The 25,056-nt window shown below is 46.8% G+C and overlaps 1 protein-coding gene across 2 annotated transcripts in view; it reads right to left on the bottom strand.

Moving 5' to 3' along the window:
• Positions 1-200: 200 nt before the first annotated feature.
• The window catches only part of CACNA1E (calcium voltage-gated channel subunit alpha1 E), a 475,091-nt gene continuing 450,235 nt past the window's right edge, over positions 201-25,056 (bottom strand). Inside the window, exons 40-49 of one of the 2 annotated variants that reach the window (XM_023640670.2) lie at positions 24,233-24,329; positions 22,045-22,150; positions 21,082-21,189; positions 20,301-20,401; positions 19,896-20,002; positions 15,883-15,994; positions 12,916-13,044; positions 11,710-11,890; positions 10,512-10,702; positions 201-8,962 (exon numbers count right to left, since the gene is read on the bottom strand). In XM_023640670.2, coding sequence (XP_023496438.1) covers positions 8,420-8,962; positions 10,512-10,702; positions 11,710-11,890; positions 12,916-13,044; positions 15,883-15,994; positions 19,896-20,002; positions 20,301-20,401; positions 21,082-21,189; positions 22,045-22,150; positions 24,233-24,329 — 1,675 coding nt within the window. In that variant the 3' untranslated portion in view covers positions 201-8,419. The remainder of the gene's footprint in view (positions 8,963-10,511; positions 10,703-11,709; positions 11,891-12,915; positions 13,045-15,882; positions 15,995-19,895; positions 20,003-20,300; positions 20,402-21,081; positions 21,190-22,044; positions 22,151-24,232; positions 24,330-25,056) is intronic. The other variant, XM_070267841.1, reaches the window with a different exon arrangement.

Here is a 25,056-nt window from a genome sequence, read left to right as displayed (position 1 = left end):
CTTCTAGGGCCAGGATGTCCTTGGAACGTGGAAAAAACTCGGGAATTCCTCATAACTAGCTGGGCTCAGCAGATGTCAACCACACACTGCAGAAGCCACTGCCCGTTTACCCCAAGTCCTGGTGAGGCTTCCCTCCCATGATCTTCCTTTTTAGGAGAAAAGAAACAAATTGAGTGAGTGAGGGGAATCAGGCCAATTAATTCTTTACAACAAGGTTTTATTTATTTATTCTTTTCTTTGAGCCCCCCCCCAGAAAACATTAAAGTTGTTCATCTTTCTTTTATTTTTAATGGTTTTCCTTTTGGATCCAAACGAGCATTATGTTACAGGATATCCACCTGGTCAACATGCAGTGCTGAACTCTGGCTTTAGGAGAGATGCACCGATACTCTGGGCAGGCCAGCACTGGCTGCCATTCAAACGCCATTACTGAAGGGGCATCAGGCTGGCATACCACAGTGGATGCTGCCCCTAAGAAGTGTCTCAAGCGCCTTCGCTCACACTTATTTTGTAATGCAGGTGGCAGCGTTTTAATAGCCTAAGGCAGAGCACCCAATTTCCCTCTTGATCCCATCTTACATGCTCATCCTCTAAGAGCAACTCAAGGAGGGAATGGCCTGACCTTGGGTCCCAAAGAACAGAGGGCATGGCCTGGACACCCCATTGTTCACTATCCTTGTAACGCTATCCTTTGAGGTTAGTACCGGTGCATCCTGCCGAGTTTGAAATCTCTTCCCGATAAAACTTGTCCCCTGTCCCACTTGCCGCCCCTCTCCCCTCCTGTGGCACTGGTACCACTAGGAAGATCAGTGAAATCTCTCCAGCATTGGCACTACTAAATTGAAGAGTTGCCAGTCATAGAGATCGTCTTCGAGCTGCTTTAAAACAAGAACCTCTTTTCTCTCCATCTCCCAGGTCTGAAAAAGTTTTTTGGGGCTCTGTGAATCTCCTGAGGCCTTCAAATCCACCACGCTAGGTGAGTTTAAGGGAAGAAGCCCTCTGCATCCAGTATCACACTAACAAGTTTACCGTGATCTAGTATAAAAGAGGATCCCAGGTCACACCCCTCTGAGCCTTCCTCTTCCTGGGACTAGCTGGTATTTCCCACCTCCACCTTGTCTTTGTTCTACAGTTTGACTTCCTAGCCTCTACTCCAGTTGTGCCAGCTGTGAAATGCCACACACTAGGTTTTTCTCCTCCATTTGTTTTTCTTGGTGAGTTCCAAATCTTGGACTCAGTTTGAGTGGAGTTGGACTGCTCTCTAATGTCACCAAGAGGGAGGTTCCTCTGCAATTGCAGCACTTAGGGTGGCTTTGTATAAATTTTGGCTTGGTCACAAAATGCCAGGATATAAAAACACTGATTGAAGTTCTGCCTGCAGGGTAAGTATATATCCTATTGGTAGCCATTAAAATTCAATACCTATGTTTTTACTAAATCTGCTGGGATGTGCTGAATGTTATACAGCTCCATATCAAATGTACTAAGACCAGAACTACCATGTACTTTAATTGGCAGTTAAGATTACATTGTTTAGCCCTCATTTCATATTACCTTTATTTTTAAAAATTGATTAATGGCACTTTAAAATTTTGGAGTGTGTTTTTCCTGCTCATCCCTTATAAAGATTTCTAATAGACTTGCTTTGAGTGGCGGTTCTTGTGTGACGCAGGCCATCACTATAAGAAATCAGAACACTGGAAAGAAAATCGAGTCACCAAATAGGTCAAATTCGGATTTGGCAGGTTTGACTGATTTAGCTTCCCTTCAGTTTTGGGGCCCTAATCTGAGTGAACTGAGAAGAAAGTGGCACTATCTGGTACAAATTCTGGGATCAGGCTCCAGAATATAGAGAGCAATCCACTCTTCTGACACACTGGCAGAACAAAGAGAGAGAGAGAGAAAAGACTCATTCAGATTTCCAGTGCTGAGTAGGAGACAAGGTCTCAGTGAGGATTGTTAAGTATCGGCTTGTGGGTATTTGATCTAAGATTGCCTGAGGTATCCACAGAGAGAAGACCCCAGGAAGCTCTGAGCTTGGAAACTCAAATTCCTTCCTGGATTGAAAAAAAAAAAGTCTACATTTTGTTGTTGTTATTGGAAAGCTAAGGAAGAAGGGAAGATGGGAAGAATAGAGTGTGAAATTAAAGCAAATCCTGGATTCAGGTTCCATTAAACATGAAGTTTCTTCAAAAAAATTGCTTATAGCAATGCCAAGAAATTCATAGGTGCTTAATGGGATAGAAGAAGTGAAGGTTTTTCTAAATTGATTTGTGGAGACTAAGCGCTTTAAATGATGAGTTATTAACTTACTTACAAACACTTGACACACCCATGAACTAGCTCAGCATTAGTATTTCAATTTTCCTAAATAGGGAAAGAAAGTAGAGAGGTGTAGTGGCCTTGCTGAAGGCACAAGTTAGTATTTGTGAAGTAGAATTCCAGAAGGCTGGAATGTAATTGATTATTTTGACTCCCAATAATTTTCATTTACCAGATTACTACACTCTTTAAAATTTTTATCTTCTCATCAAGAGAAAACACACAAATTTTGTATTTATTGGTTAAAAATGTCCTGAAAAAATTCTATATCCATTTGATTATTTCCTTGGCTTTCACTGAAGTTTTCAGAAAGTTTTTCATTAATCTAGATTATATTTTAAATCCCTAGAAGGAGAAGGGACAGAGATATGGACACAAAAACAAGAGATAGAGGTTGACTTAGAAGGAGAAAGAAGACAAAAAGGAAACCAGAGAAGATGGAGCTGGTAATGCGTAACCTCAGATTTTTGACTCAAATATCACATCATTAAATTTGATGGAAATTAACTCCTAAAGAGAAGCTAATTCAGAAATACTGCGGAGCACATGTTTATCCTTCTCTGCTGCTCTAGAGCAGGTCTGCTGCAAAAAACCCAACTGAACAAAGAAAAAAACCCAAATAAAAAGAAACATAAATCCCCTTGCCTCTTTTTACCTGATCTACTCAACTCTTCAAACTCCCAGAAATAGGAATTCAATAATAATGTATTCACATAGTAGCATGGCTTATTATAAAATCTCTTTTTGCATTTAAAAGGTGATGATACTATCCTCCCTACTTCTAGCATGGGAGGAGGGAGTGGAAGAAAGCAACACTACAAAAAGAGAAGTGCAGTTTGGGGTGGCTTGGCATCACCAGCAATGTGATGAGACTCCGCTGTGAGTACCCCTTTCACTTCTCAAGTTACTGGCTTGAGTTTTGTTAAGAGAAGCTTTCCAGGCCCTTTGGGTGGTTTGGGACAATCTACGAATCCGTTATCTTTGGTTTGGAGTGCTCTCTCTGGGACGCATAAGTCTCAGAGGGTCAAAGCAGAAAGGATTCAAGGGAAGGAAAAGATGGCCATCAGAAACCAAAGATAGTTTTTTCTGTTCCTAGTCTTTTGTGCCTGCAAGGGGTACATCTGTATTTTCTGACTGAGTGAGTTGCAGCACATGACAGCTGACAAATCCCCCCAGCAGTCTTTCTGTAGCTGAGTCTGCCACTGCAGCCAACAGAGAAGCCATTGGCCACTGCTCTGTTGGGTTAGACCCAGCTACAATGTACTGCGTGATTCAGAGAGGAGAAAACCAAAAGTCAGGAAGATAAAGCTGCAGATGTAGGCAGTGCTTATTAACACGGGATCTCCTCTGATCACCTCATGGAAAGATTAGGTCATAACTCCTGAGTTAATTTTGTTTAGCTTTTGTTAAAGTAAGAGTCTCCATGTGGATATAATTACCCAAATCTGGACCTGATTCCTTATGGGGCTCTTGTCTGGAGTTCAACCATCATGCCCTGACTGGCTATTTGCAAGAGGCCCACTTCTTCCTTCTTTCCTGCATCATAAAGTCCTCCCCTGAACGCCTGGATGGTGCTCAATACCCTGGAATCCAGAAGGGAAGGGGAGACAGGATGGGTGAGAAGTGAGTGAGGAAGAATCTACCCCAAGGCATGGAAACACCTCTCCTCACCATGATTCTTTGCACACCGGCACCAGGCATTGAGTGTCTCAAAACCTAACAGATGTGAAACTGATAAAAACAGCAGTGAAAGTTCCTTAACCTTCAAGTCTCACAAAATCTCTGCAAGGTAGGTGACTATCAGCTCCCCTCCTGCTATACATATGCCTTTTAAAAAATACAATCTCATAATATTTATATATTATAGCTGAGCTGAGAAATTAAAGAATCTCTCAACTTATCGCTGGCTCAACCCACTAAAGAAATATTCTGTCCAAAAATGAGCATCCAGAGCAGGCTTCAGAAATAGGATGTATTGAAAATTGAGAACTTTCTTTAAAAAACAAAACTTACTCAGTTTTGTTCCATTATGCCAGAAGAGACCTAATTTCCCTGCAGTGGGCTTTCATTGAGTTTGTGGACAATTCATACACACTCCTCTACACACCCCAACAGTCCTGCACCTTACCCTCTTTCAGATCATCTTGCGAATATCACCTGGTGGGTTCCCAACTCTGTTTCATGAGAATGAAGCATTCCCCAACAGCAGAGGTAGGCAGGTCAGCAAATAAGCTTGGATTGGGCAGATTTAACCACCTCAGGAGTTGGGTCAATGCTAACATGCAACAAAACAAGGGCGGAGATGGGAGTACAGGGGGCAGAGGACACTCAGGCTCATCACGAAGGCTGCATGGGGGGAGGATGTGTGTGGGCAAGGGAGATGCTGGCTCAGTGGAGGAATATGGGGTCTTCACCTGTGGTCCCAGAGTTAAGGGAGGGCAAAGTCCAGAACATCTGGAGTTCAGCTTCAGAGAAATGTTCTCAGTGATCTCAGTACCCCATAGGGACATCGAGTGGGGAGCAAAAGTGAAGCCCAGAATAGAAACAGATTCTTCAGCTAGAAGAGTGGACAGCCCCACATTGGGCAATTGTATTCATGGCTCACTTGGAACCTGGGAGACACTCAAGACACCTCCATTTACGGTGCAGGTAATCCCATCCTGCCCTCAGCTTGCAGGCCTAGAGCCACGTTGGAAGGCCTGCTGTCACCTGCCCTCTTGCTGATTGAGAGAAGGAGACCACACACACAGAACGAGACAGAGACGTGAATTCCCCACCAGAGGTCTATCTGGAGCCTTTCGTGAAGAGAAGAGTTAGTTATCTAAACACCAATCTAGTTAGAACATCTCCCTGCCTTGGTTTCTTTTCTTTTCCTTCTCCTCTCTTTTTTCCCCCCTCCCTCTCTTTCCTTCCTTCTTTTGAAGAGATGCTGAAGACTAACATTAGCAGGGGAAACTGGACATACAGCTAAAGAGTCTCCCAGGGGGACCTACGGTGCTAAGGTTAATCAGGCTGTGCAGCTCGAACACTGGGAGTCGTCCTGTTTTGCTTGGCATTTCTCAAGATGCTGCCATACTTGTTCATCCAAAGAGAAGCCCGAATTTTAAGATCTAAAGGGGCCTCTTTTCAAGGGAAAAAAGAGGCAGAAGCTGATGCCTAGGAAGGGATGTCCTGGTCAGCTATTAGTGGGAAGGCTGGAGTTTATATTTATTCAGAGGCAGAAGGAAACTGTTGGAAGATTATGATAATGAGTTCCGTGACTTAACAGAATTTTCTGTTCTTAATAGAAGAGTAAATGCAGGCTAAGGGATAAGAAACCTGATTTCTTGGTCAGGGGAAGTTGAATAAAAGAAATGAGTTCCTAAGTTCACTGGCTCTAGAAGAGTCTGGGTGCTTGGTCAGGGGACCGCATCTACAGTGCTTTATGCCACTGTATTCGGGATTCAATGCCCGTGTGTACATGAGTGTAAAGAGTTCAGGTGTCCAGGAAGGTTTCCTGGCACAGTAAATGTAGTGTTCGTAATGTTGTTTGCAGGCAAATTCCATTTCTGGTAATTGCTCTGCCAGCCTACGGCACAAGGTATCTCTTCAATTCCCTTTCTCAAAACACAATGCAATCGACTCGCTGGATCGGGATGGTTGTCCTGTCATTAGGCCTGTCCCTGGGGAAAGCTGCCTTTCCAAGGTGGAAGAAAGCAATTTTGTGCCCACAAAGCAGCCCATAGCAGCCCTTTGGCATGAAATGACGCTGAACAGAGGAAACCTTAGAAACAATACCCGGCCCAGCATCAGCTTTATATAACAACCACGCCCGTTAGCATCGGGGTGTTTATCTAGTCACGTTCACATTCCCAGCTACTCCCGAGCACACAGGTGCTGAGTGGGAGGGGAAAATGGAGATGGAAGAGGGTCTGGGAGTGGGAGGCTTCTGTCTCTGACTCACTGATCTCCTGCCCTGGGACTGCTTTGGTTTGGGGGCTGACAGTGGGTCATGAAGCTCCATCAATTTCTAGAAGAGAAGGCAGGGCCATGACAAATGATTCTGCAGCCACGTGGTTGTATTTGGCTTTTCAGGGCTGATACAGCTATGCCTTATTTCTATTTCAACCAAAAAAAGAAAAAAACTTCATAAAAAAGAGGCTCCTTGCAACAGCCACCAACTGCTCCTACCCAAGAGGTGGAGTCTGGGCTGGAGGAGGATAAAAAGAGTGTTTATCCACTGTGATCTCAGTCCACAGGCTTCCGAGTTTCCCTACAGAGGGTCCTGTGAGACAGGCTCCATCTGTTCCTGGCTGGGAAACGAGGGCCCTGCCTGGCACCCCTCTCCAGGGGATCCTTCTAGCTACTGTGATGGTGCTGGGGGACTGGGGAGGGACTTAAGGGGATGGTGCATCGCCACCAGATAAAGACAGTGATGTGTTCCACTGAATGGATGATCTATGCTAAAGGAGTGCTCATTAGCCCAGGCAGGATTCTCTTTTTGTCAATGCTTCTGAGTTTGGGGGTTTAGGAATGACATCGTGGCCTGAGGCTGTCTTCTGCCCAGCTCTTACTCTGGGGGGGGGGGGGGGGAGCCCAATCTTGGCCCAGGGAAATATTCAGGGCCCCTGGGGCCCCAGTCTTGTCACGTTGTATGATTAGGCCCCATCAGAGCTTGCTTTGCTAGAAGGAGCAGTCCAGGTCTAAGCTGAGGTATATTTACTAACCACCTTAAAGCATCCTGACAAACTGACCCTCAACCACCACCAGCTGCAGAAGCTGCTAGACCAAGGGTCCCTCGGTAAACTCAGACTGACTCTCTCATTGAGGCTTCTCTTGTTTCTGGCTGTCGACCGTTCCCTTCTCTACTGAAGTCCCTATGAAGGGATGTGTGGCCCATCTTGGATATGTGTGTGCTGCCCTCTCAAGGAGTGGCAGTGAAGGCCGGGCCACTGGCACTTGGCCTCCCTGGGCTTGGCACAGCACTGGCCTTGCTGCCCAGCAGAGAGGCTGCTGCCTCCTGGACCAGAGTCTGGGCTGACATTCAGCCAGTGTTTGTTTGCTGGTTCCGACCATAGCGCTGTTTCACGTACTTCTATAAGGGCTGGAAAACATTCTACCGTGAGTCCCTTAAGTGACCCCCTGCCATACTTACCCCACCCTCAGCGTTCCCCCATGACCAGCATGTGCAGGGCTGAGGCCCGGCATAGCCTGGGGGCTCCAGCACTAAGGCCAGACTCCACTCTCATCAGCTGGTGCCCTGGCCATACAGGTTGTTAAATGCTTTTAAAATATCACCCTTACGGAGCCTCAGGCACCTGTGGACCCTGGGGGACCTCCTTGGCCTATCCTAACACAGCACCTACTGAGTGGGCGACAGGCTTCAGAGACAGGTCTGCACCCACCAGCACAACCAGTGCTCTGTCTCCTTGCCCTTCTCCTCCACATTGTGGACTGCTCGGCTATGGCTTTGCTCATCCAGACCAGCCCTTGCTGCTGCTACCACAGCACCCTGACCCCTTCCACTTCAGCTCTTTCCTCCCTCCCTCCCCGCCTCCTCCCCCTGGCATCCAATGCTCCTGAACTTAGCCTGTGCTTCTTTGGGGGAAGCAAGCCACAAGATAACGCATGAGATGCTGCTGCAGTTGCCCTGGTGGCAGTGGTGCTGGCTGAAGAGCAAGAGCTGGTGAGGGAGGAGATTCCCCTCCGAGTCTCCACGGCTCCCCACTTAAGAGCCAGAAAGTCTTCCAGGCTTCTCAGGGCAATGGGCGTAGACACAGGCCAGCTCAATCCCTCCACGGCTTTTAGAAAAGTGGGAAGGGGCAAGGGGAAGCAAAGCCATCCTCGTGTCTCTTCTCCCATGGGAATAACCATCCGGTATTTTCTTTCCCCAGCAAAGAGGCAGAACTATGGCAGTACCCGTCTTGCAAAGGGAAATAAAGCAATTTGGTGGGTTTGACTGGTTTTCCTTTTGTCCTTTCCTTCTTCTCTGATAATGCATGGTGTCCTTCCATCTTCCTCCTCCCTCTTCCTCCCCCCCGGGCCGCACTGGCTTCCCAATTCGGTCTTGGTTTTCTCCGTGTGAGAGAAGAGCATGCATCGGAGGGGGGAGCAGCCTCTAGCATTTGTCGTCTTCTTCCGTGTCGCTCAGGAGGTCGCTGACAGCTCCACACATCACGCCTGGCCCAGGCCCCCCACGCCTCCGCCGCCGATAGTGCCCATTGGGCATCTGCCAGCTGTGCCGCAGGGGCGGGGCTGAGCCGATGGTGTTGGAACGGCCCAGGCTGGTAGCCACAGCTGCTTCAAAGGTGAGCGTCTCCTCCTCGCCACAGTCCGAGGCATGGGAGTCTTCGTGCAGGGCCAGGTAGGGCTCGGAGATGTAGCGCTGTGGGGAGGAGTGTGGGCCCTGCTGTGCGTGCCGGGAGTTGGAAGACTCGGTCAGGATAGCGTCGTTGCTCTCCAGAGCTTGGGAGGCCAGTGGGGAGCCACCCTCACTCCCATCAGCGGGTGGCGAGATGCTCCCGGTGTGTCGTATCAGGGAGCTGTAGGAGAGGAGGGGCCGAGGCTTAGGAGGGACTGGTGGGAGCTGCCGACGACTCCGTCTTGGGGTGCTGGTGTCAGAGACGGAGGGGATGGAGCTTTCACTCAGGGAGCCTGTGCCCTGTATGGCAGGAGAGACATGGCATGTTAGACTGGGTTTGGCACGACCCCTATTTGGGATCCTGTTAAGGTCCCTAACCCTTCTTACAGAGAGCCCTTTGAGTCGGAATTCTGGGTGGGGGAGACCCAAGTGGGAGTCCCCTCTGCTACAAGTCATATCCACTCAGGGGCACATGGATTAAAGGAGATTGAGTCGTCAATACCACCTAGGCCAAGGCACGTCAAATTTTAATACGCATGCAATTCTCTGGGGATCTTGTTAAACAGCAGATGCAGGCTCCGCAGGTCTGAGGTGAGGTCTGAGATTCCGCATTTCTAACAAGCTCCCAGGTGTTGCTGGTGCTGTTGGTCCATGGAACAAACATTGAGTAGCAAGGATCCGGAAGCTGTATACATGTAACAACTGGCACACTGAAGAAAGACTTGAAACTTTTAAGATGACTACATGAAGGGTGAAAGATGCTCTGGAGTCGCTCTGTCTAGGAAACCTTTCTTGGGAAGTGGGTGGCAAATACTTTCCCTCATCTTCACTTCTTGCCTCCATGTTTTCGGTGGCTTGCTGAGGTTAACTCAGCCTCGACGCCCAGCATACTCATTTGTTGGGTCAGGCCTTACTTGTCTGGTTCACCTATTCCCAAGCATCCCTGAGCCCAGGTGATGGGACACGGACCTCCAGGATGGTGTTTCTCAAGGTATGTGTGACCTATGAGCCACCTGGTCCTGCCAAATGCAGATTTCTGGGTTTTACTTTTCAGCGGGTCTCACCCCTGAAACAGAATCCTTGAGGTCCCAGGAACGTGCAGTTATAACAAGCTATAGGTCACTGTTCTGTAGCAAAACTCGAAAACCACTGCTTTAGAAGTAAACGTCTCCCCTGCCTCTGTCTCTAAAGTCTGCTGTAGCAGTCTCTCTCTCTTTCCCACTGCTCATTGTTGAGTGGGGCCACCTGGGCTCTGACAGCCTTGAGAGAGGCAGGGATGGGCATGAGGGGCGGTAGCAAGGAGGAAAACAGGGCCAGAGAATGTTTCCACACCACTCTGCTAGTTATTTCTCAGGCCTAGGCTGCTGTTTCAGCAACAGGCCAGAAGGAGAGGCAGTCTTCCTCTTGGGATGGCTGGAAGCTAGGTAAATGAGGCTGAATCCATCCGACATGAATCCTGTGCTAAGAGGTGAATCACCATTCCAACTAACACTAAGGATCAGGCGACTGATCTAAGATACTTTTCCAGCCAAAGGACCATCCTTTCCTCCAAAATCTGGCTGAGACATTTGTGAACTTATTTGTGACTCTGTACCTCAGGATTCTCAGGACTGGGGTGGAATGACCTCTAGACACCATTGTCTTTCTTGGGGGACTATCTGGTTTTATGTGAATTCACATAATTTCCGAGTAACAAGCATTAAGTAGCCAAACTCTATGCACAGTGGATGTAGTTTCCTGTGAAACTGGAGGTCTGTGTGGGGGCTGGATGCCCACATTTTGCACCTAATGTTAACAGACCACCCTTCCCTGTCTTTCTGCACAGGCTCAGCTTCCTCTCTATGCTCACCTGTCTGTTGGGGGTCTGTGACCTGCCCTCACTGGGAGACCTGGACTGACGACGCTCTGGGGACTCCCAGTCGGCCTGGGTCCCTCGCTCCTCTGAGTTGCAGCGGGAGACATCAGGAGAGAGAAGATGCTTTCGCTCTTTCGATCGTCCCCGCTCTCTGCCCCCTGAGCGGTGGGTGTCGGACTTGTGGCCTGTGAGATATAAGAAAAGCACCGATCAGGACTCCAACCATATTGGCCACTAAATATAAAAAGAAGTCTTACAGCCTGGGACTGGACCCTAAAGAATCCTGGCTTTTCCAGGCACGTCAACAGGTGATCTGAAAGGGAGGCAGGAGGTTGGAAAATTACCCTCTTGTGAAGAGGGGAATATGCAAGTTGCCACTGGAAAGACGTGTATGTTAATTGGTTCTCTTCTGCTTCCGTTTACACGAGACACAATTAAGACAGAATCTTTGCCAACAATATGGCCCAGGGATTCTCTACGTCCTAAACATGAGAATGGGACTTTTTAGGGGAAAGATGGCACCAGTAGGAGGGAATTGAGAAGTTGCTGTGAATTAAATAATGACAGAGCTAATGTAATGCCAGGGTGAGCATCCTGGGATTGCAGTCAAAGGATTTTCACTTCTAGTCCCATTTCTGCCTCTTCCTGACTCTCTTCTATGGGGCACGTCACTGCTTTTTCATCTGTTTCCTCATCTAGTAAAATAAAGAGTTAGAAACAGAAAATCTTTAGTCTGCTTCAATCAGTATGCCTTTTCTCCTTAAAAAACAAAACTCCAATCCATAATTTCAGGTAGCACTATTTGGATGGAAGTGGAGTTGGGGTTAAAGCCCCCTGCCCCTGCCAGGGGGTCTCGACTACATTCCTAAGGGACCCCGACTACATTCCTAAGGGACCCCAGGGGTTTTGCAGACAGCCACCTGAAAATCCCAGTTTTAATGACTTCTCTAGTCCTACCCTGGAAGAAAGGAATCTCACCAGCCTTTGTGATGAACACAGAAGGCTTTGCGACCTTGTTTCATGATGTGAGTCAGACAGAGGATCCCCTTTGGTAAGGAGCACTCTTCCTTCCTTCAGCTCTCCTCAACCTGTGTGGTTATCTGCATTCTGTTCCAGAGATTTGCAGCCCTTGTCAGAATCCACCTGTCAGGGCATGAGCCCGAAAAGAGGCAGACAGCGAAGGCTTCCTCACCTGAGTCAGAGTTCAGGCGATGGGCTGACAGCCTGAGGGAGGAGTGGTAACTCCGGCGACGTGACTTGTAGGTGTTTTCACTGCTTCGTTCCATGGAGAATTCCTCCAACCATGAGGAATTGGAACGCTTATCCCGAATAGTGGAAAATGATCGTCTCATGGAGCTGGGATCTGTCACCACCTGGAAAGATGAGCCCCCAGAGGAACACAACATCTGGATTAATTACTGAAAGGGTCTCCAGGTCAGGAAGAAGTGGGACTGAGATTGCTGAAGATGGCAAATTGCAACCTCCCTTGAATCCCTCTTGCTCAGACCTCAGCTGGAGGAGGTTGTTCTGGAAACTGTCTTTACGTTATGTTAACACAGTCACTGGGACTGGTCCAGAGTCTTCTCTTTACGCTCAGGAGAGCAAGCAGCTGAGTGTACTCTGCAAACTTCCCAGAGAGCCACATCCCACAGGGGCTCAGCCAGGACCTTCAGTGAACTTTGAACTATGTGAGGACAATTGTCCAAAAGTCTACACCATGAAAGAAGCACGGCTTTGCTTTTGTGTTTTGCCCTCATCAGAGAAGGCCCTGCCCTATAGCATGAAGGCTGAGGAGAGCTTGTAACTGAACAGCTGCTAAGAATGCATTGCTCTCTCTCGCGCCAGTCCCACCCTAGCCCCACCTAAACTCCGGCATTTAGATTTGCCACAGATGTTAAAACGGATTCACAAAAACTTCTTGTCTCTGTCAAAACTTGATGTAAGACAGACAGACAGAAAAAGGAAACCAGGAAAACAGACAAAGAAATGAGGCATGGCCTGCACTGCTTAGGACAGACAGTCCTGACACAGAGCTGTGTGTGTAAGTAACTGCATATGTGCTGGAGGAGCCAGGAAAGGAGGAAAGGAAGGAAAAATACACAAGGAAAATCCTGGAAAATATTTGTTGCATGGCTGGTTGAGTCTTGAGGATGCTGAGTCCATCCAGAGGGAGTTACGCCATCTTGCTGGCTAGGCTGTCGTGGTTAGCACTTCACTGAAAACACATTGTGGAGGAGATGGCTCTACAGAGAAGGCCCACAAGCTGGGTTTTGCTTATATAGAAGGGGTAGGGGCAAGTCAGGGGCTCACCTGAAAATATCAGCTGTTTTTTCATAACCCACCAATTCAATAGAGCCCAGGATGCCACTGCGTATGGTAGGTGGTGGTTGCTTTTTACCTGGGGATCCACAGTCAGGCGTGGCATAGAGGATGCCCTCCCAGATCCCGCATGCTCCTGGGTGTCCGAAGGAAGGTAGATGCCATGGTTAGAGGGCTGCACGCTTTTAAATTCACTAACCTCTGGCTCCTGGAAATAAACACACAGCCAAGCTTGTGGGACCTGGTCCATCTCATTGCTTCTCACCTCCAGTGAATGATTCTGCCTCCTCCAAACCAAGAATGGCTTTTAGAAGAAAGACTTGCATCTTTAAGGTCTCAGTTGTATGTGTAGATACATGTGTGTTTATGTGTGCACATAAGTGGTACCCCAGATGTCCCAAACAGAAAGCTCTAACTGGGATTGAGAGGTAAAGACCATCTTTTCTAGTCAAGTGTCATCTTCTTTACCACTAAGAATGCTTCAGATTTTATAGCTTTGTAAAACAAACATTATTGGGCATAATATGTTTTAGATACGTGAAGTTTACTTTCTGAGAGTTGGTTGTGTTGGGTTTATTCTTTTAATCTGAAGAAGTCATTTATCAATTAATTAAATAGGAACCAGTCTTCTAAGGAACGTCACCAATTTCTGATGTCAAATATATCTCCTCAAACCTAAGACACACGATTTTATTAGTTAAGAGTTTTCTTATGATTGAACACACCCAAAAAATGCGGTCGGTGGCCACCTGCCAGGGGTGCTCTAGGGCAGTCCAACAGAAATCATAAAAAGACATGAAATTTAATATATTTTATTTAATTCACTATATCCAAATATTCTCATGTCCACATGTAATAAATATAGCACATCTCAATGTGGACTAGTCACATTTCAAGTGCTCCATTGCCACACGTGGGCAGTGGCTCTTGTACAGCACGGTGCCACTCTGGAGCATTAGAAGGTTGCACTGAAAAGCCCTAAGGTACTGTCTAACTCTTGCATGTTATTTTCCTGTTTAAAGAACATTAGTTTAGCAAATGTAGGCACTCTATACAGATAGGTAGTGTCACTGCATAAAGAGTGGAGCTGCCTTAGCCACCAAGGAGACCTAGGAACATCTTGAACATCTGGAGATTATACCAGAAAAAAAGCTATTTTATATTTAGGAAGTGACACCCTAAAAACCCGGGTATCTGAGTAGGGCACTGCTAAAGGAAAGGGTGCCCGAGACCCCCCACAGCCTCCAGGAACATTTGGCTGAGTGGTTCCCGGTGGGAATGGGTGGACTGGCTTCCCAGGACGTGTGATGTGTGCACTTGAGGAAGTTATAGTGTTTGCAGCACATGTTCTATGGCACACAGGTCTGACTCGAAACAGATGTGGTAACAACACTGCAATCTATGGGTGTCAGAGGTGGTGCAAGACACATACACTCCGTATGCGCACACACAAATCATGGCCACGCCTCAGGATGTAGAGCAGGGGGCCCCGAGGGATGGGCAGGAGTACACAGTGGTAAGGGTGTAGCACGAGCTGACACCTGAATTGAATTACAGACACCAGTACTGACAATGAGATGAACACATATCCAAAAGTCCTGGCACTACGGCTCAGCCCTGGGGAACCCGCAGAAACGATGACGTAAGAAAGAAAGGCTTCCTGTGAAAGAGAGGACATGTTATTGAGATTTTCCCACCAGACACACCACCAGGCAGACAAGCTATAAAGTGCCGAGAGGGCTTTTCAAGAATCAAACTATCTGTACCAATTACTCCCCAGGTCTTGGTGCTAAGTTACTCAGAGGAAGGCAAGGAATTATTCCATGGATTCCTACCCGCCTTACCGAGAACACCCTCAGGCAATCACTCATACACTGGGGGGATCTGTTCTAGCTGTCTCCCCAACACAAATATGCACAATTCCCTGTGTCAGGAGTCACAGGAGATGGAAGCACCCACTTGTTTGAGCCAGTAGAGTGTTTTGCCCCCTCTGAAGGGTACCCATTCCATTAGACATGCACTCCACAGGCGTTATCCATTCAGGATGGCTCTGGGGTACACAGGACCAGTACACAGTAGCAGTGGGGAGAGGTCAGGAGAGAAATGAAGGGGAGAGAAAAAAACCAGATGAATTATAATCAAAATGACATGGAACTCACTTACTACAAGCTATCTATATGGATTTCTGCAAATCTTGGCTTTTGTCTTTTTCTCTCCAGGCCAATAGACACTTGGGCTTCAATTACAAGCTCAGGAGGGAACTTGATCTCACGACTCCTAAACTAACAATAATTGTAAAGTCTATTCTCTTTGGGAATCAGATTCTAGCTTCATATTAGCAAAACCTAAAGTTGAATCGGCCCTCTCTTCTCCAAGCTTAAACTTGATTCAATAGATTTCTGGGGAATTTTATCATTTATGCTAGTAAAAAGTTTAGGATCAGGAGAGTGAATTTAGGGACCTCATAGAATGTATTTGACCTTGTGGAATTGTGAGCAAAAGGGCCAATTTGCCTGAACCCACATAAAGCAGAGGTAAGAGACTCTTCTGTGTCTCTTGGTGGACAGCTAGTCACTGTTGCACATGCTACCCGAGTTCATCAGGAGGCGGGCACTGCTAATAGACTGGCATGTGGCATTCCTGTGTTCCCCTAAGCAGTACCTGGCTCCACGAAACTGCCCCGTGGGTGGCACTCATTCTTTGATGATTCATCCTGAGGCTCTCTATCCTATCAAAGGTAAGATTTTATTTGTGACTTTTGCTTCTACATTTGATGATCAGGGCATACATTAAGAGGGCTTGGCCTGAAGCAATATAAATTCCTGCACTGGGATTGTAAAACCTGAAGGGTGAGTATTTGTCAGAGAACATGAGAAACTCAGCTACGAAAGCGGAGATGGCAGGAAACTCCCAGGGTAATTGGTGGGACTATCAGAGAGGGTTTTCCTGATGGATCGTGGCTATGAAATAAAATTTTGAAAATGAGAATGGGAGGGATCAGGAAGCCAAGGAAGTATCTTTGAGGACATGCAAATCGTTCATTCACCAGAGACTGCTGTTCCTGGAACTGTCCGTCATCTGCTGGGTCCATACAAGCCAACTGGAATATTTCCTGGGGGGAGAGTGGACTCATCGAAGGGTATCCACTATGGCCACTCCTGAAAAGCAATGCCAAATTCAGAGATAATGTGTGCATGAGAGAGAGAAACCATCATGCCATTGCTGCCACTACTAATTCCCACCCAGACAAGACCTCCTTCCCAGCAAAGGTAACAGTCTTGAGCCTTGGATGGCTTGTAAGCCTGGTAACTTACAGTCGGCCGGCCCTAGAATAAAATATTAAAAAAAAAAAAAAAAGAGCATCAGAAAAGAGAAACCACTGTTTTCAACCTGCATGTGGAACCATTCATCATTCTGCTGGCGACTAGCATATCTGTGATAAATGACATCATTTGTCACACTCAGCCATATGGAAGCCCAATGCTTGACTGTAAACCTGTTTCTGCTCAGTTTCTCCATTCGGCAGAAAAATGCCGTAGTTGAAACAGTGAACAGTTTGTTTAAATATTAAGCAGTCGTGGTCTTTTAAAAAAATCTCCTCCACTCTCAGTAAGAATATGGTTTTATTGTGCCAACATCCCTGGCCAAACTCAACAATTCATTGCCATGAACATTTATTGAAGGACTACTCTGTGCCAGATACTGTGTCTGTTGGTTTCTGGACTAGGTGGAATGATTTCAGAGGTGGTGCTGTGGTGACAGCCTCTGGGATGATGGCTACGTATGAGGATGCTTAAATGGTGATGAGGTAAGAGGACAGGGACAAAGTTGGCCAAGTGTTTAGAGGCCTCTGGATGAAAGTATGGAGAGCCATCACAATATGCCTGTTAATAAACCACTGTTTGGTACCTGCAGACGCTCTCAGCCGATGGGATCCACTGGGTTAGTTAGGAGAAAAAGAAGCAGCCAATCTTTTCTGGGAATTTGGCTGTGGCTGCCATTCACTGCTGCTAGTACAGTAACAGTTATCTTTGACCTACTCAAGAATGCGGGTTATGGGGAGAGGGACAGCAGTCAGCGACTGGGCAGCAGCTCTCAGTGGTGGTGGAGCTAGGAGGGAGCGATGGGACATTGTCTCTTCCAGTGATAGTCTACTGCTGATGACCCTGAATCCAATGGAAAATCGGAGGCATGGGCAAGGATTGCCAGTTCCTTAATCCACAGGTACACTCTTACTTAGATTGGGATCACAAGGAAAGATCTGAATAGCAGAGAATCACCCAACCTGTCCCCTTGCTGCTGGTGAGGGCATTAGCTGAATTTTTACAACTGCTAGAAAGTGATCTGATGTTCAAATAACCTGCTTAATTGTCAGTCATCTTCCTCAGTGTGCCTTCTCCTGAGCACCACTGGGAACCAGATAAGCGCTGCTGTATATGAAATGGTCCCTTTCGTCTTACAGAAAATGAGCAATTGCAGAATTCCCAATAAGTAGAGAGGACCCTTGGAATCACAGAGTTGAATACTTTGAACTCAGAGTGACATCTTACTTTGAAAACCTTGTCTGACTTCTCAGTGTTGTTAGGATAGAGTCCAGAATCCTGAACATGCCCTCTCTTAGGATCTGGTTCCTACCTTGTCAGCCTCCTCTTGCGTGACTTTCCCCCTTGCTCCCTGAATTCCAGACACACTGGACTCTCTTAAGGCAGAAAGAAGCCTGGAATATTCAATAAACTAAGACTTGAACATAGGCTGTTCCCAAAGTGCAGAATGCTTCTCTCCTCCCCTGAAAACTCTTCCCATGCTATTTTGAATTCATCCTTCAAAATTCTTGTCAAAAGTTACTTCCTTAAGGAAATCTTCTCTGTTCTCTCCCCCCACCATAACTGGGCAGATCTCCCTCTCACATGCACTCAGATCGTACTGCCCTTTTTGCTCCTGGCACTTATCAGAATTGTAATTAAATCATTGAAAATGACAAGTTTTCTTCTTTCCAATAATTCTCTTTCATTTCTGATTTTCCACCAGATGTAAGCTCTATGAGACAGGAGCCCTGTCATCATGTTTACCATGGTTCCCCAAGAGCAATCTCTCCTTGAATAATACAGGGTTCTAGAAACACAGATGGTCCTGAGGAACCAGGCTGCTGCTCCACCAGTGCCCCCATTTCGGGAAATGTACCACATCCACCCAAAGGCTCAAATCAGGAACCCAAGGGTAATTTTTGGGTCCTCCCTCTCCTTTACTCCATGTAGCAATTAACCTCCAAATCCTATTCATTCTATATATGAATTAGCTCTCAAATCTGACCTTCTCTCCCCATTTCTATCCTGTTAGCCCAAGCCACAGTCATCAATATTTTACACTACTAAACGGTGTTCTGTTGCTTGAGTTGCTCCCCTCCAATCCACTGAGTCCACACTAGATTCAAGAATGATCTTTGAAATTTGATCATGTCACTGACGTGTAAAACCCATTATCTTTGGATGAAATTGAACTTCTGTATTCTGCTTGTAATGCTCCTACCTCCTGGCCCCTCTGTAACTCTCCAAATCCTGCCACCTCCCTGAGCTCTCTGTGCTCCAACCATCTCTGCAGTTTTTAGGTTCCTTAAACTTTAACACATTTTCTCTTCTCTTGAAGAGCTTGCTTTTGAGTCTCACTTAAATGTTTTGTACTTCCTCAGGGAAGCCTCCCCAGATCTCAAACTAGGTGCGCTGCTTCCCTTACATGGCATCACAATAGCCTACCCGTCCGCATCTTAACCTTTATCACTCTTGCAATGTCTTTTTCAGATTTGTCTCCACAAGGACTTGTGATCATGCTGACTGCTGAAGCCCCAGTGCCTGAGCCAACTTTTGGGTCACATGGGCTGTCAATAAATATTGGTCAAATCAAGGAGTAAATCAATCAATAAACATGGTAGAGAAGCTGGACTGATCCTATGGTAGGAGTTAATGTGCAGCAAATTGCTGTGGATACAACAGATCTAGATGGAGGTGGGGTGTCCTCCATTTCTAAGCCAAAAACCTTTGAAAAACACTATAAACCCCTCTAAAGAGGTGGTCCCACTGCTCCTTGTTTTCTGTAGACAGCAGAATCTGTACCCTGCTACCTCATCACGTGGAATATTTGTAAAAATGACCGAACTCTGGACGTGACTCTGGTCCTTTTCTTTTCTTCCAAATGAGCTGGATTGAGACCTCTGAAAACAAGGCTTTTTCAAAAATGGGCCTCCAACATCACAGGCAGAAAGAAATCAGTGGTGTGAGAGATTCCAAATGGTATTCTGACAGAGGTCTCATTCCCAAGCTCTGAATTTCACTCCCCAGATTACTGGAGTTGCGATACTTAGTGATTATTGGTTCCATGAGAACTAGCACTGGGTTAGACCTGACCACAAAAACTCATTTACCCTGGGTAGAGGGATTCATGCCCTTTGGGTACTCACTACATGCTTGCCGATGATAGAGAATGTTATAATGAGATGTGTATATCATCATAGATCATTTAGGAGTAATGAGCAACTTAGGGCAAAGGCATGAAACTCAGAAGAATTGGCAAATTCCTTAATAAGGATTCTGTTTCTGCTTTCAATATAGAAAATTAAAAAAAAAAAATGTTTTGTCACCAGTCTAAGGTTCCTTTTGTTGATTACAGATAACAATATAATGGGAAGACTCTGGACTTAGAAATAACTGGCTTAAATTCCAGTTCAACTTCCTACTCTCATATGGCTTTGGGCAACTTATTTAACCTCTTAGGCTTCAGTCTGGAAAGTGGTGACACTAACATACACCCCTCTTCCTTTGTCCATTCACAGTGCTCACTGTCTCTCGAGTTGGCCAAAGTACCAAACATGCTTAGTCTGCTTTTCTGTTACCCCTGCTGAATAACCATTTTAAGATACAAAATATTGTTTCTCGACCTCAGAGAGGAGCATTCAGCTCAGAGTCAGTATTATTTCTCAGGCACTTCTTGGCAATGGGTTTCCGCACTGAACAATGGCACGAGAGACAGGATGCAGGCAGGAGAGCAAGGACCCTTGGTTATACTCACAGGCCTGAGACGGGGTCCTGCTGGAGATAAGGCAGGGCTTTGGCATTAGCGATGATCTCCTGAGGCAGAGATGAGGGCTCCATGCGCTGGAACATGGGTGCGTTTTTCTGTGTTAAAAGTGGGAAGAAGAAAGGAACCCGAATGACTGTGGGGTCAGCTATAGGGGAAAATACAACATGCTTGAGCAAAACAGGAGCAGGACTGATACCCTGTTTGACCATTTTAACCCTTGACCCATTGGGTTCCTAATCCCACGATCCTAGAAAATTCTTGAACCCTGCACTCCTTACTTCTGATTCTAAGCCCTTGCGGGGCACCATGCCCGAGGGATGCACAGGCCTATCCCTACAGGGGCCCTCATGTGGCTCCTCATGGTCCACCCACCATGCTGTTGTTGACTTTCACCTGTTCCTCCAGCTGCTGCCTTTGCTTCTTCGCCTTACTCTGTTTATAGTAGTCCATGATCATCATTGCTGCATAGATTTTGCCCACAGTCAGGTCAGAGGCTAAAAACACAAATGTGGCATGGAAAGGAAGAGGGAGAAGACAGGTGGGAGAGAGTGAGGACACTTCTAAACCTTTGTTCTTCACTCTCTGAAGCAGGTTTGCCCCTTCAGCCACCCATCCCTCCAACGTTTATTGAGGGTTCCATATGTGCCAGGCACTGAGGATACAAAGTGAATAGGTCCCCATATGTATCCTCAGGGAGCCTCTATGGCCACCCAATGAGGGCAATGGTAAACAACACATTAGCAAGCATCCCCTCCCACTGGTCTAGACTTCCATCTCTAAGTTACACCACCTTTTTCCCAACTGCATGAGGGTTTGCTGAAAAGTATTACATGGAGGGAGAGAGCAATACACCCAAGAAGCTTCACCCACAACCACAGTGACCTATTTTAAGAAAATGTTTTCACTACAACTAGAAGGACCCACAACTAAAATATACAACTATATACTGGGGGGATTTGGGGAGAAAAAAAGCAGGAAGAAAAGAAAAAAAAAAAAAGAAAATGTTTTCAATTAATAATGACAAAAGAGACTTAGGAAGTGAGAGATTTTAGTTTCCTAAGGATAAGAGAGCAGGCTTCCCTTATCTCCTTGATTGTCCTGTATTCCTCCAAAAGATGTGGCCTGGGCATGCTGGGGCCCCAGGGACAAACACACCCAGGAGGAGACCCCACACCTTTGGGCATGGGCACCAGCAGATCCAGCATCTTCTGGGACAGGTGAGGCCAAATGGCCAGGGTTTCCTTTTGTAGCTCTGCATCTAGCTGCTGCCTGTCTGCACCACCTAGAGTAAGAAAAATTATTAATAAATAAAACAGAGCAGACACAGAAATAACAAGGACTGAGGGAGTGGGTGGGGGCAGCAGCTGAATCAGCATGGCGGCTCCCAGTCTCAGAGGAAATCTTGGCACTTAGTGACAGTGGATCTTGCCATACCAGGTCTTTCTGCTGAAGAAGCAGAACACATTTTGGCTCCCACTTCCAGTGACTCAGGGATATCCTGCTACAGAGATCTGAGGCCCCGAGCCCAGGATCAGCTTCCTAATTCATTCGAAAAGCTTCCCAGGTGCTCAGTTATCAGAGGGGAAAATGAAAGAGCCACAAGCGAGCCTCTCCTGCCTCATTATACATACATCAATTCTTCCAGTGACTCTGACTCCACAGTCTGAGTGAACTGATTTAAAAAGGATTTGGATCAGGCAGGAGCAGGAAGGCTGGAGGTCCATCTGGAAGTAGTAAACCTTTTCTCTCCTACATCACTGAATTAGAACTCAAGAGGTGCAAAGAACTTCCATGAGAGCACCTGCCACAGACACCTTCCAGGATGTTAAAGATACCACATAAGGAAAAAAGGACAAATTTAAAACTCATTTGTTCAATAAACAAGTATTTCTCAAATGCCTACTACGTGCCAGACACTGAAGATCACCTACTGTTAAGGCCTTAGAAATGATCAAACGGTTCATTTCACCAGGAAGAAACAGAAAATCTTACAGTTATTGAATCAGAGGTGAAACTGGGACCCTACTATTTGATTTCCAGGTCACTACAGTGTTGGATGGAGGAAAGTTTAAACATCTCCGTCCTGCACCACCCTGAGTGAGTTGTTCCAGAACCTCTTCCTCCTTCCTAAGCTGACCTTTGGCAATTTTGATATCCAGAGCTGTCCGGATCAGAGCCATAAGTGTGGAGGTGAAGTGGACTGTCATGTCTTCAGCCACTGGCATGTTCATCAGGACCAACCTCTGTGTGGAAGAGAAAAAAGAAGCAGCAGGAGGAAAAAAATATCGAAAGAAACCTTGGTGAGAAGGGAAGAAAGGTGCAGAGGTCAAATGCAGAGACAAAAAAGAAGGGCAAGGATTCCCCATCCCGTCCCATGCCTACTCTCGCTGCTCTCACTTAAGCTCATTTTCTGCTGATTTTTTTTTCCTAGGGAATGATGCCAAATTCCAAGGGAAGGGGGATTAATCATTCTGTAGGACTTCTCCATGGTCCTAAGAATGTCTTTAATAGGAATGGGAAGCGATTTTTAAACGAAGTGGCTCGGGGAAAGGAGTCAGCTCCGGGAGGTGCCTCCCTTCCGTGGTTCAAGGCTGCTCTATATTTCCACTTGTCCCATGAATACCCCCCAAACTCAGATGGAAAGATAGTGATGGGGGAGATTTTGCTTTGCTTATCTGACTTGAAAGATGCATCCTGATGCCCCCTTTTTGAGTCTTTAAAAGATGAAATTTGCCAGCACGTGATTGAACATGCATAAGTCAAACTTATCCAAAGAATGAGGTGGAGCAGGAGGGAAAAGGAAGAGAGTGCAAACAGGCTCTAGGGTAAGAAGGCCAGGGAGAGCAGAGAAGAGAGGATGAGAGCAGGGTGACCAAGGCAGGAGCAGAGTGGGCAGGCCTTGCTCCCTTCACCCAAAGGAAGGGAGCAAACTGAAATGGCCAAATCCACTTTCTAGAGAGTATCTTGCTTTTGGAATCCTTTAACTTTTCCTCCAATCCCCACTCCCCTCCTCCCACCAAGCTTCATCCTAGGAATTAAATGAACTCAGAGCCACATTCCACCACCTGGTACTTTTGGATGTGGCCATCATGAGCAAAAAGGATGCCAGCCCCTAAGCCGCACACAAGGAGCCATGTACTAGGGTGGATGAGGGTGCCTTGTGGGCCTCATTCCAATGAGATGCTCTCTGTGGCTACCCAACTTGGAGGTAGCAGCAGAAGGCCCTCTGGCAGAACCACCAGCCTAACAGGGAGGGACACGTCTCTTTCCAAGGCAGGGTCTCCAACACTCCATTGGAACATCTCACCTAACGTGATTTCACAGACATGGTGTCTTAGAGCGTAAAGCCAGTTTCTTGTTTATATCTGAGTTCCATCTCTCTCCCACTTCTTTAAACTTCTAAAGAAGTGGCAACAGTGCTGTGGTGTATTCCTAGATGCATGAAAGAGCTCCAGAGTTCTGGGTCAGTCTAAACACCAAAAGGGAATTAACAGTAACTATTACTAATTATGGAGAAAAAACTCAGGCCCCAAAGCTATGAGCACCCTAACGGCAAGTGACTCCCAACGTACAATGCTGCTCTAAGCAACCATGGGGAATCCACCCATAACTTCAAGGCCTGGCCTCATAATTAGTCATGTTAATAAGGCAAATCTAATGCTGATGCAACTTGTGCCCACTGTCACCCTTTCCCTTGCACTCCCAAGAGAACCGGGCAGCTGGGCTAATGGGGGAAGGGAGCTGCATCCTTCATCATGTATCATGGGATAGAAGTCATGTTCCTCTTTTTTCTGATACCTAGAAGGAACCATGCCACAGTTCCTTCCCATGTCATGGAGGAAGAAATTTGTTAAGAGTTTTCCTCTCTCCTAAAAATTTCTTCTTGAACCATGTTTCGAGGAATTTCTGCATTATTTCCTTTGCTTATCTGGTTGGAGATGCTTCTTTTTTATATATATGCTCTGAGAGCTGCTTAGCTGTAGGCTTCCTTGTTGCCCATATATGCTATCCCACAGGCCACCACTCTGCCTCCTCTAAAACAAAACACGCTACTTAACACTTCCTCTCTAGCAACCCACTCGCAAGAAGCCACACACTTGTAGAAACACAGAATAACACATACAAAAGCCCACGTTGAAGAGCATTGCAAACCATCCCTTGTATCATTTCAGGACTTCATCTTCCTGGTTCTTCCTGACCCTGCCGTCTCATCATATCCTCCTTCCCTGGGTCCCTCCTCCACCTCCCCAGCCCAGCTTCCTCCCCGTGGCTGGATCCCATTTCCTGTTGGTCTCTAGCCCAGAACAAAGGAAGGGGTGGTCTACCTTATATGCCACTTTGGAGGGACATCTCTTGCCGAGGCCTAGCGGTGGTGACATGAGAGTCAGCATTTCATACATCTCAGTGTAATGGATGCGGCCACTGCTCATGGAGGGGTCGTAAGTGGGGATGGGGTGGGTTGGCAGGGCAGGGGGGGTGGCAGGGAAAGGAAAAGGACCAGGGGAGAAGGATGCAGACAGGAAGGAGAACAGGCATTCCCAGAGAGCCAAACGACACAGACAAACAAAATAGTACAGAAAACAGGAGAAGAAAAACAAAACAAAAGGGACAAACAGGAAAAGAATAGGAAACCTGTTAATCAAGGCAAACCATACACGCGACTCCATCTTGGCGCGGATTTATATCACGCCCCACACAGACCCGGGAAGGCCTACGGCAACCTTGGTGGTCCCTCTGACATCATGAGGACTCGTTTTCTCCTTCTGGATTAGCATCAGCCAACTTCCCGGTTCACGCCATCCGTGCCCCATAAAACAAAAGCTTGTTTTCAATTCCCAGGGCTGTGTGTGAGCGGTATAAACCGGATAGACGGTGCTCCAGCCGTGGGTTAGAATTTTTGGCCCTGGCTGGGATGGGGATGCCAGCCTGGAAGTCAGGCCTTTCTCTTCCTCTGAACCCACAGGCAGAACGCCGTGTATCCCCCTCTGTGGTGTGTGTGCAACAGGAGGCGGCGACTTGCACTGAGAGTGGCTGGCTGTGGCTGCTTGTCAGAGTCGGCCCGTTGCTTCCACCTGGCTCTGTGGAGAAGAGTGCTCTTTATGCCCCAGCATGCCCCAGGGCGATGGCATGCTAGGGACAGAAGAAACAA

This window comes from Equus caballus, chromosome 5 (genome assembly GCF_041296265.1).
Source record: "Equus caballus isolate H_3958 breed thoroughbred chromosome 5, TB-T2T, whole genome shotgun sequence".
Taxonomy (NCBI): Eukaryota; Metazoa; Chordata; class Mammalia; order Perissodactyla; family Equidae; genus Equus; species Equus caballus.
Note: the sequence above shows the minus strand (reverse complement) of the source record. Positions and strands in the feature narration are given on the sequence as shown.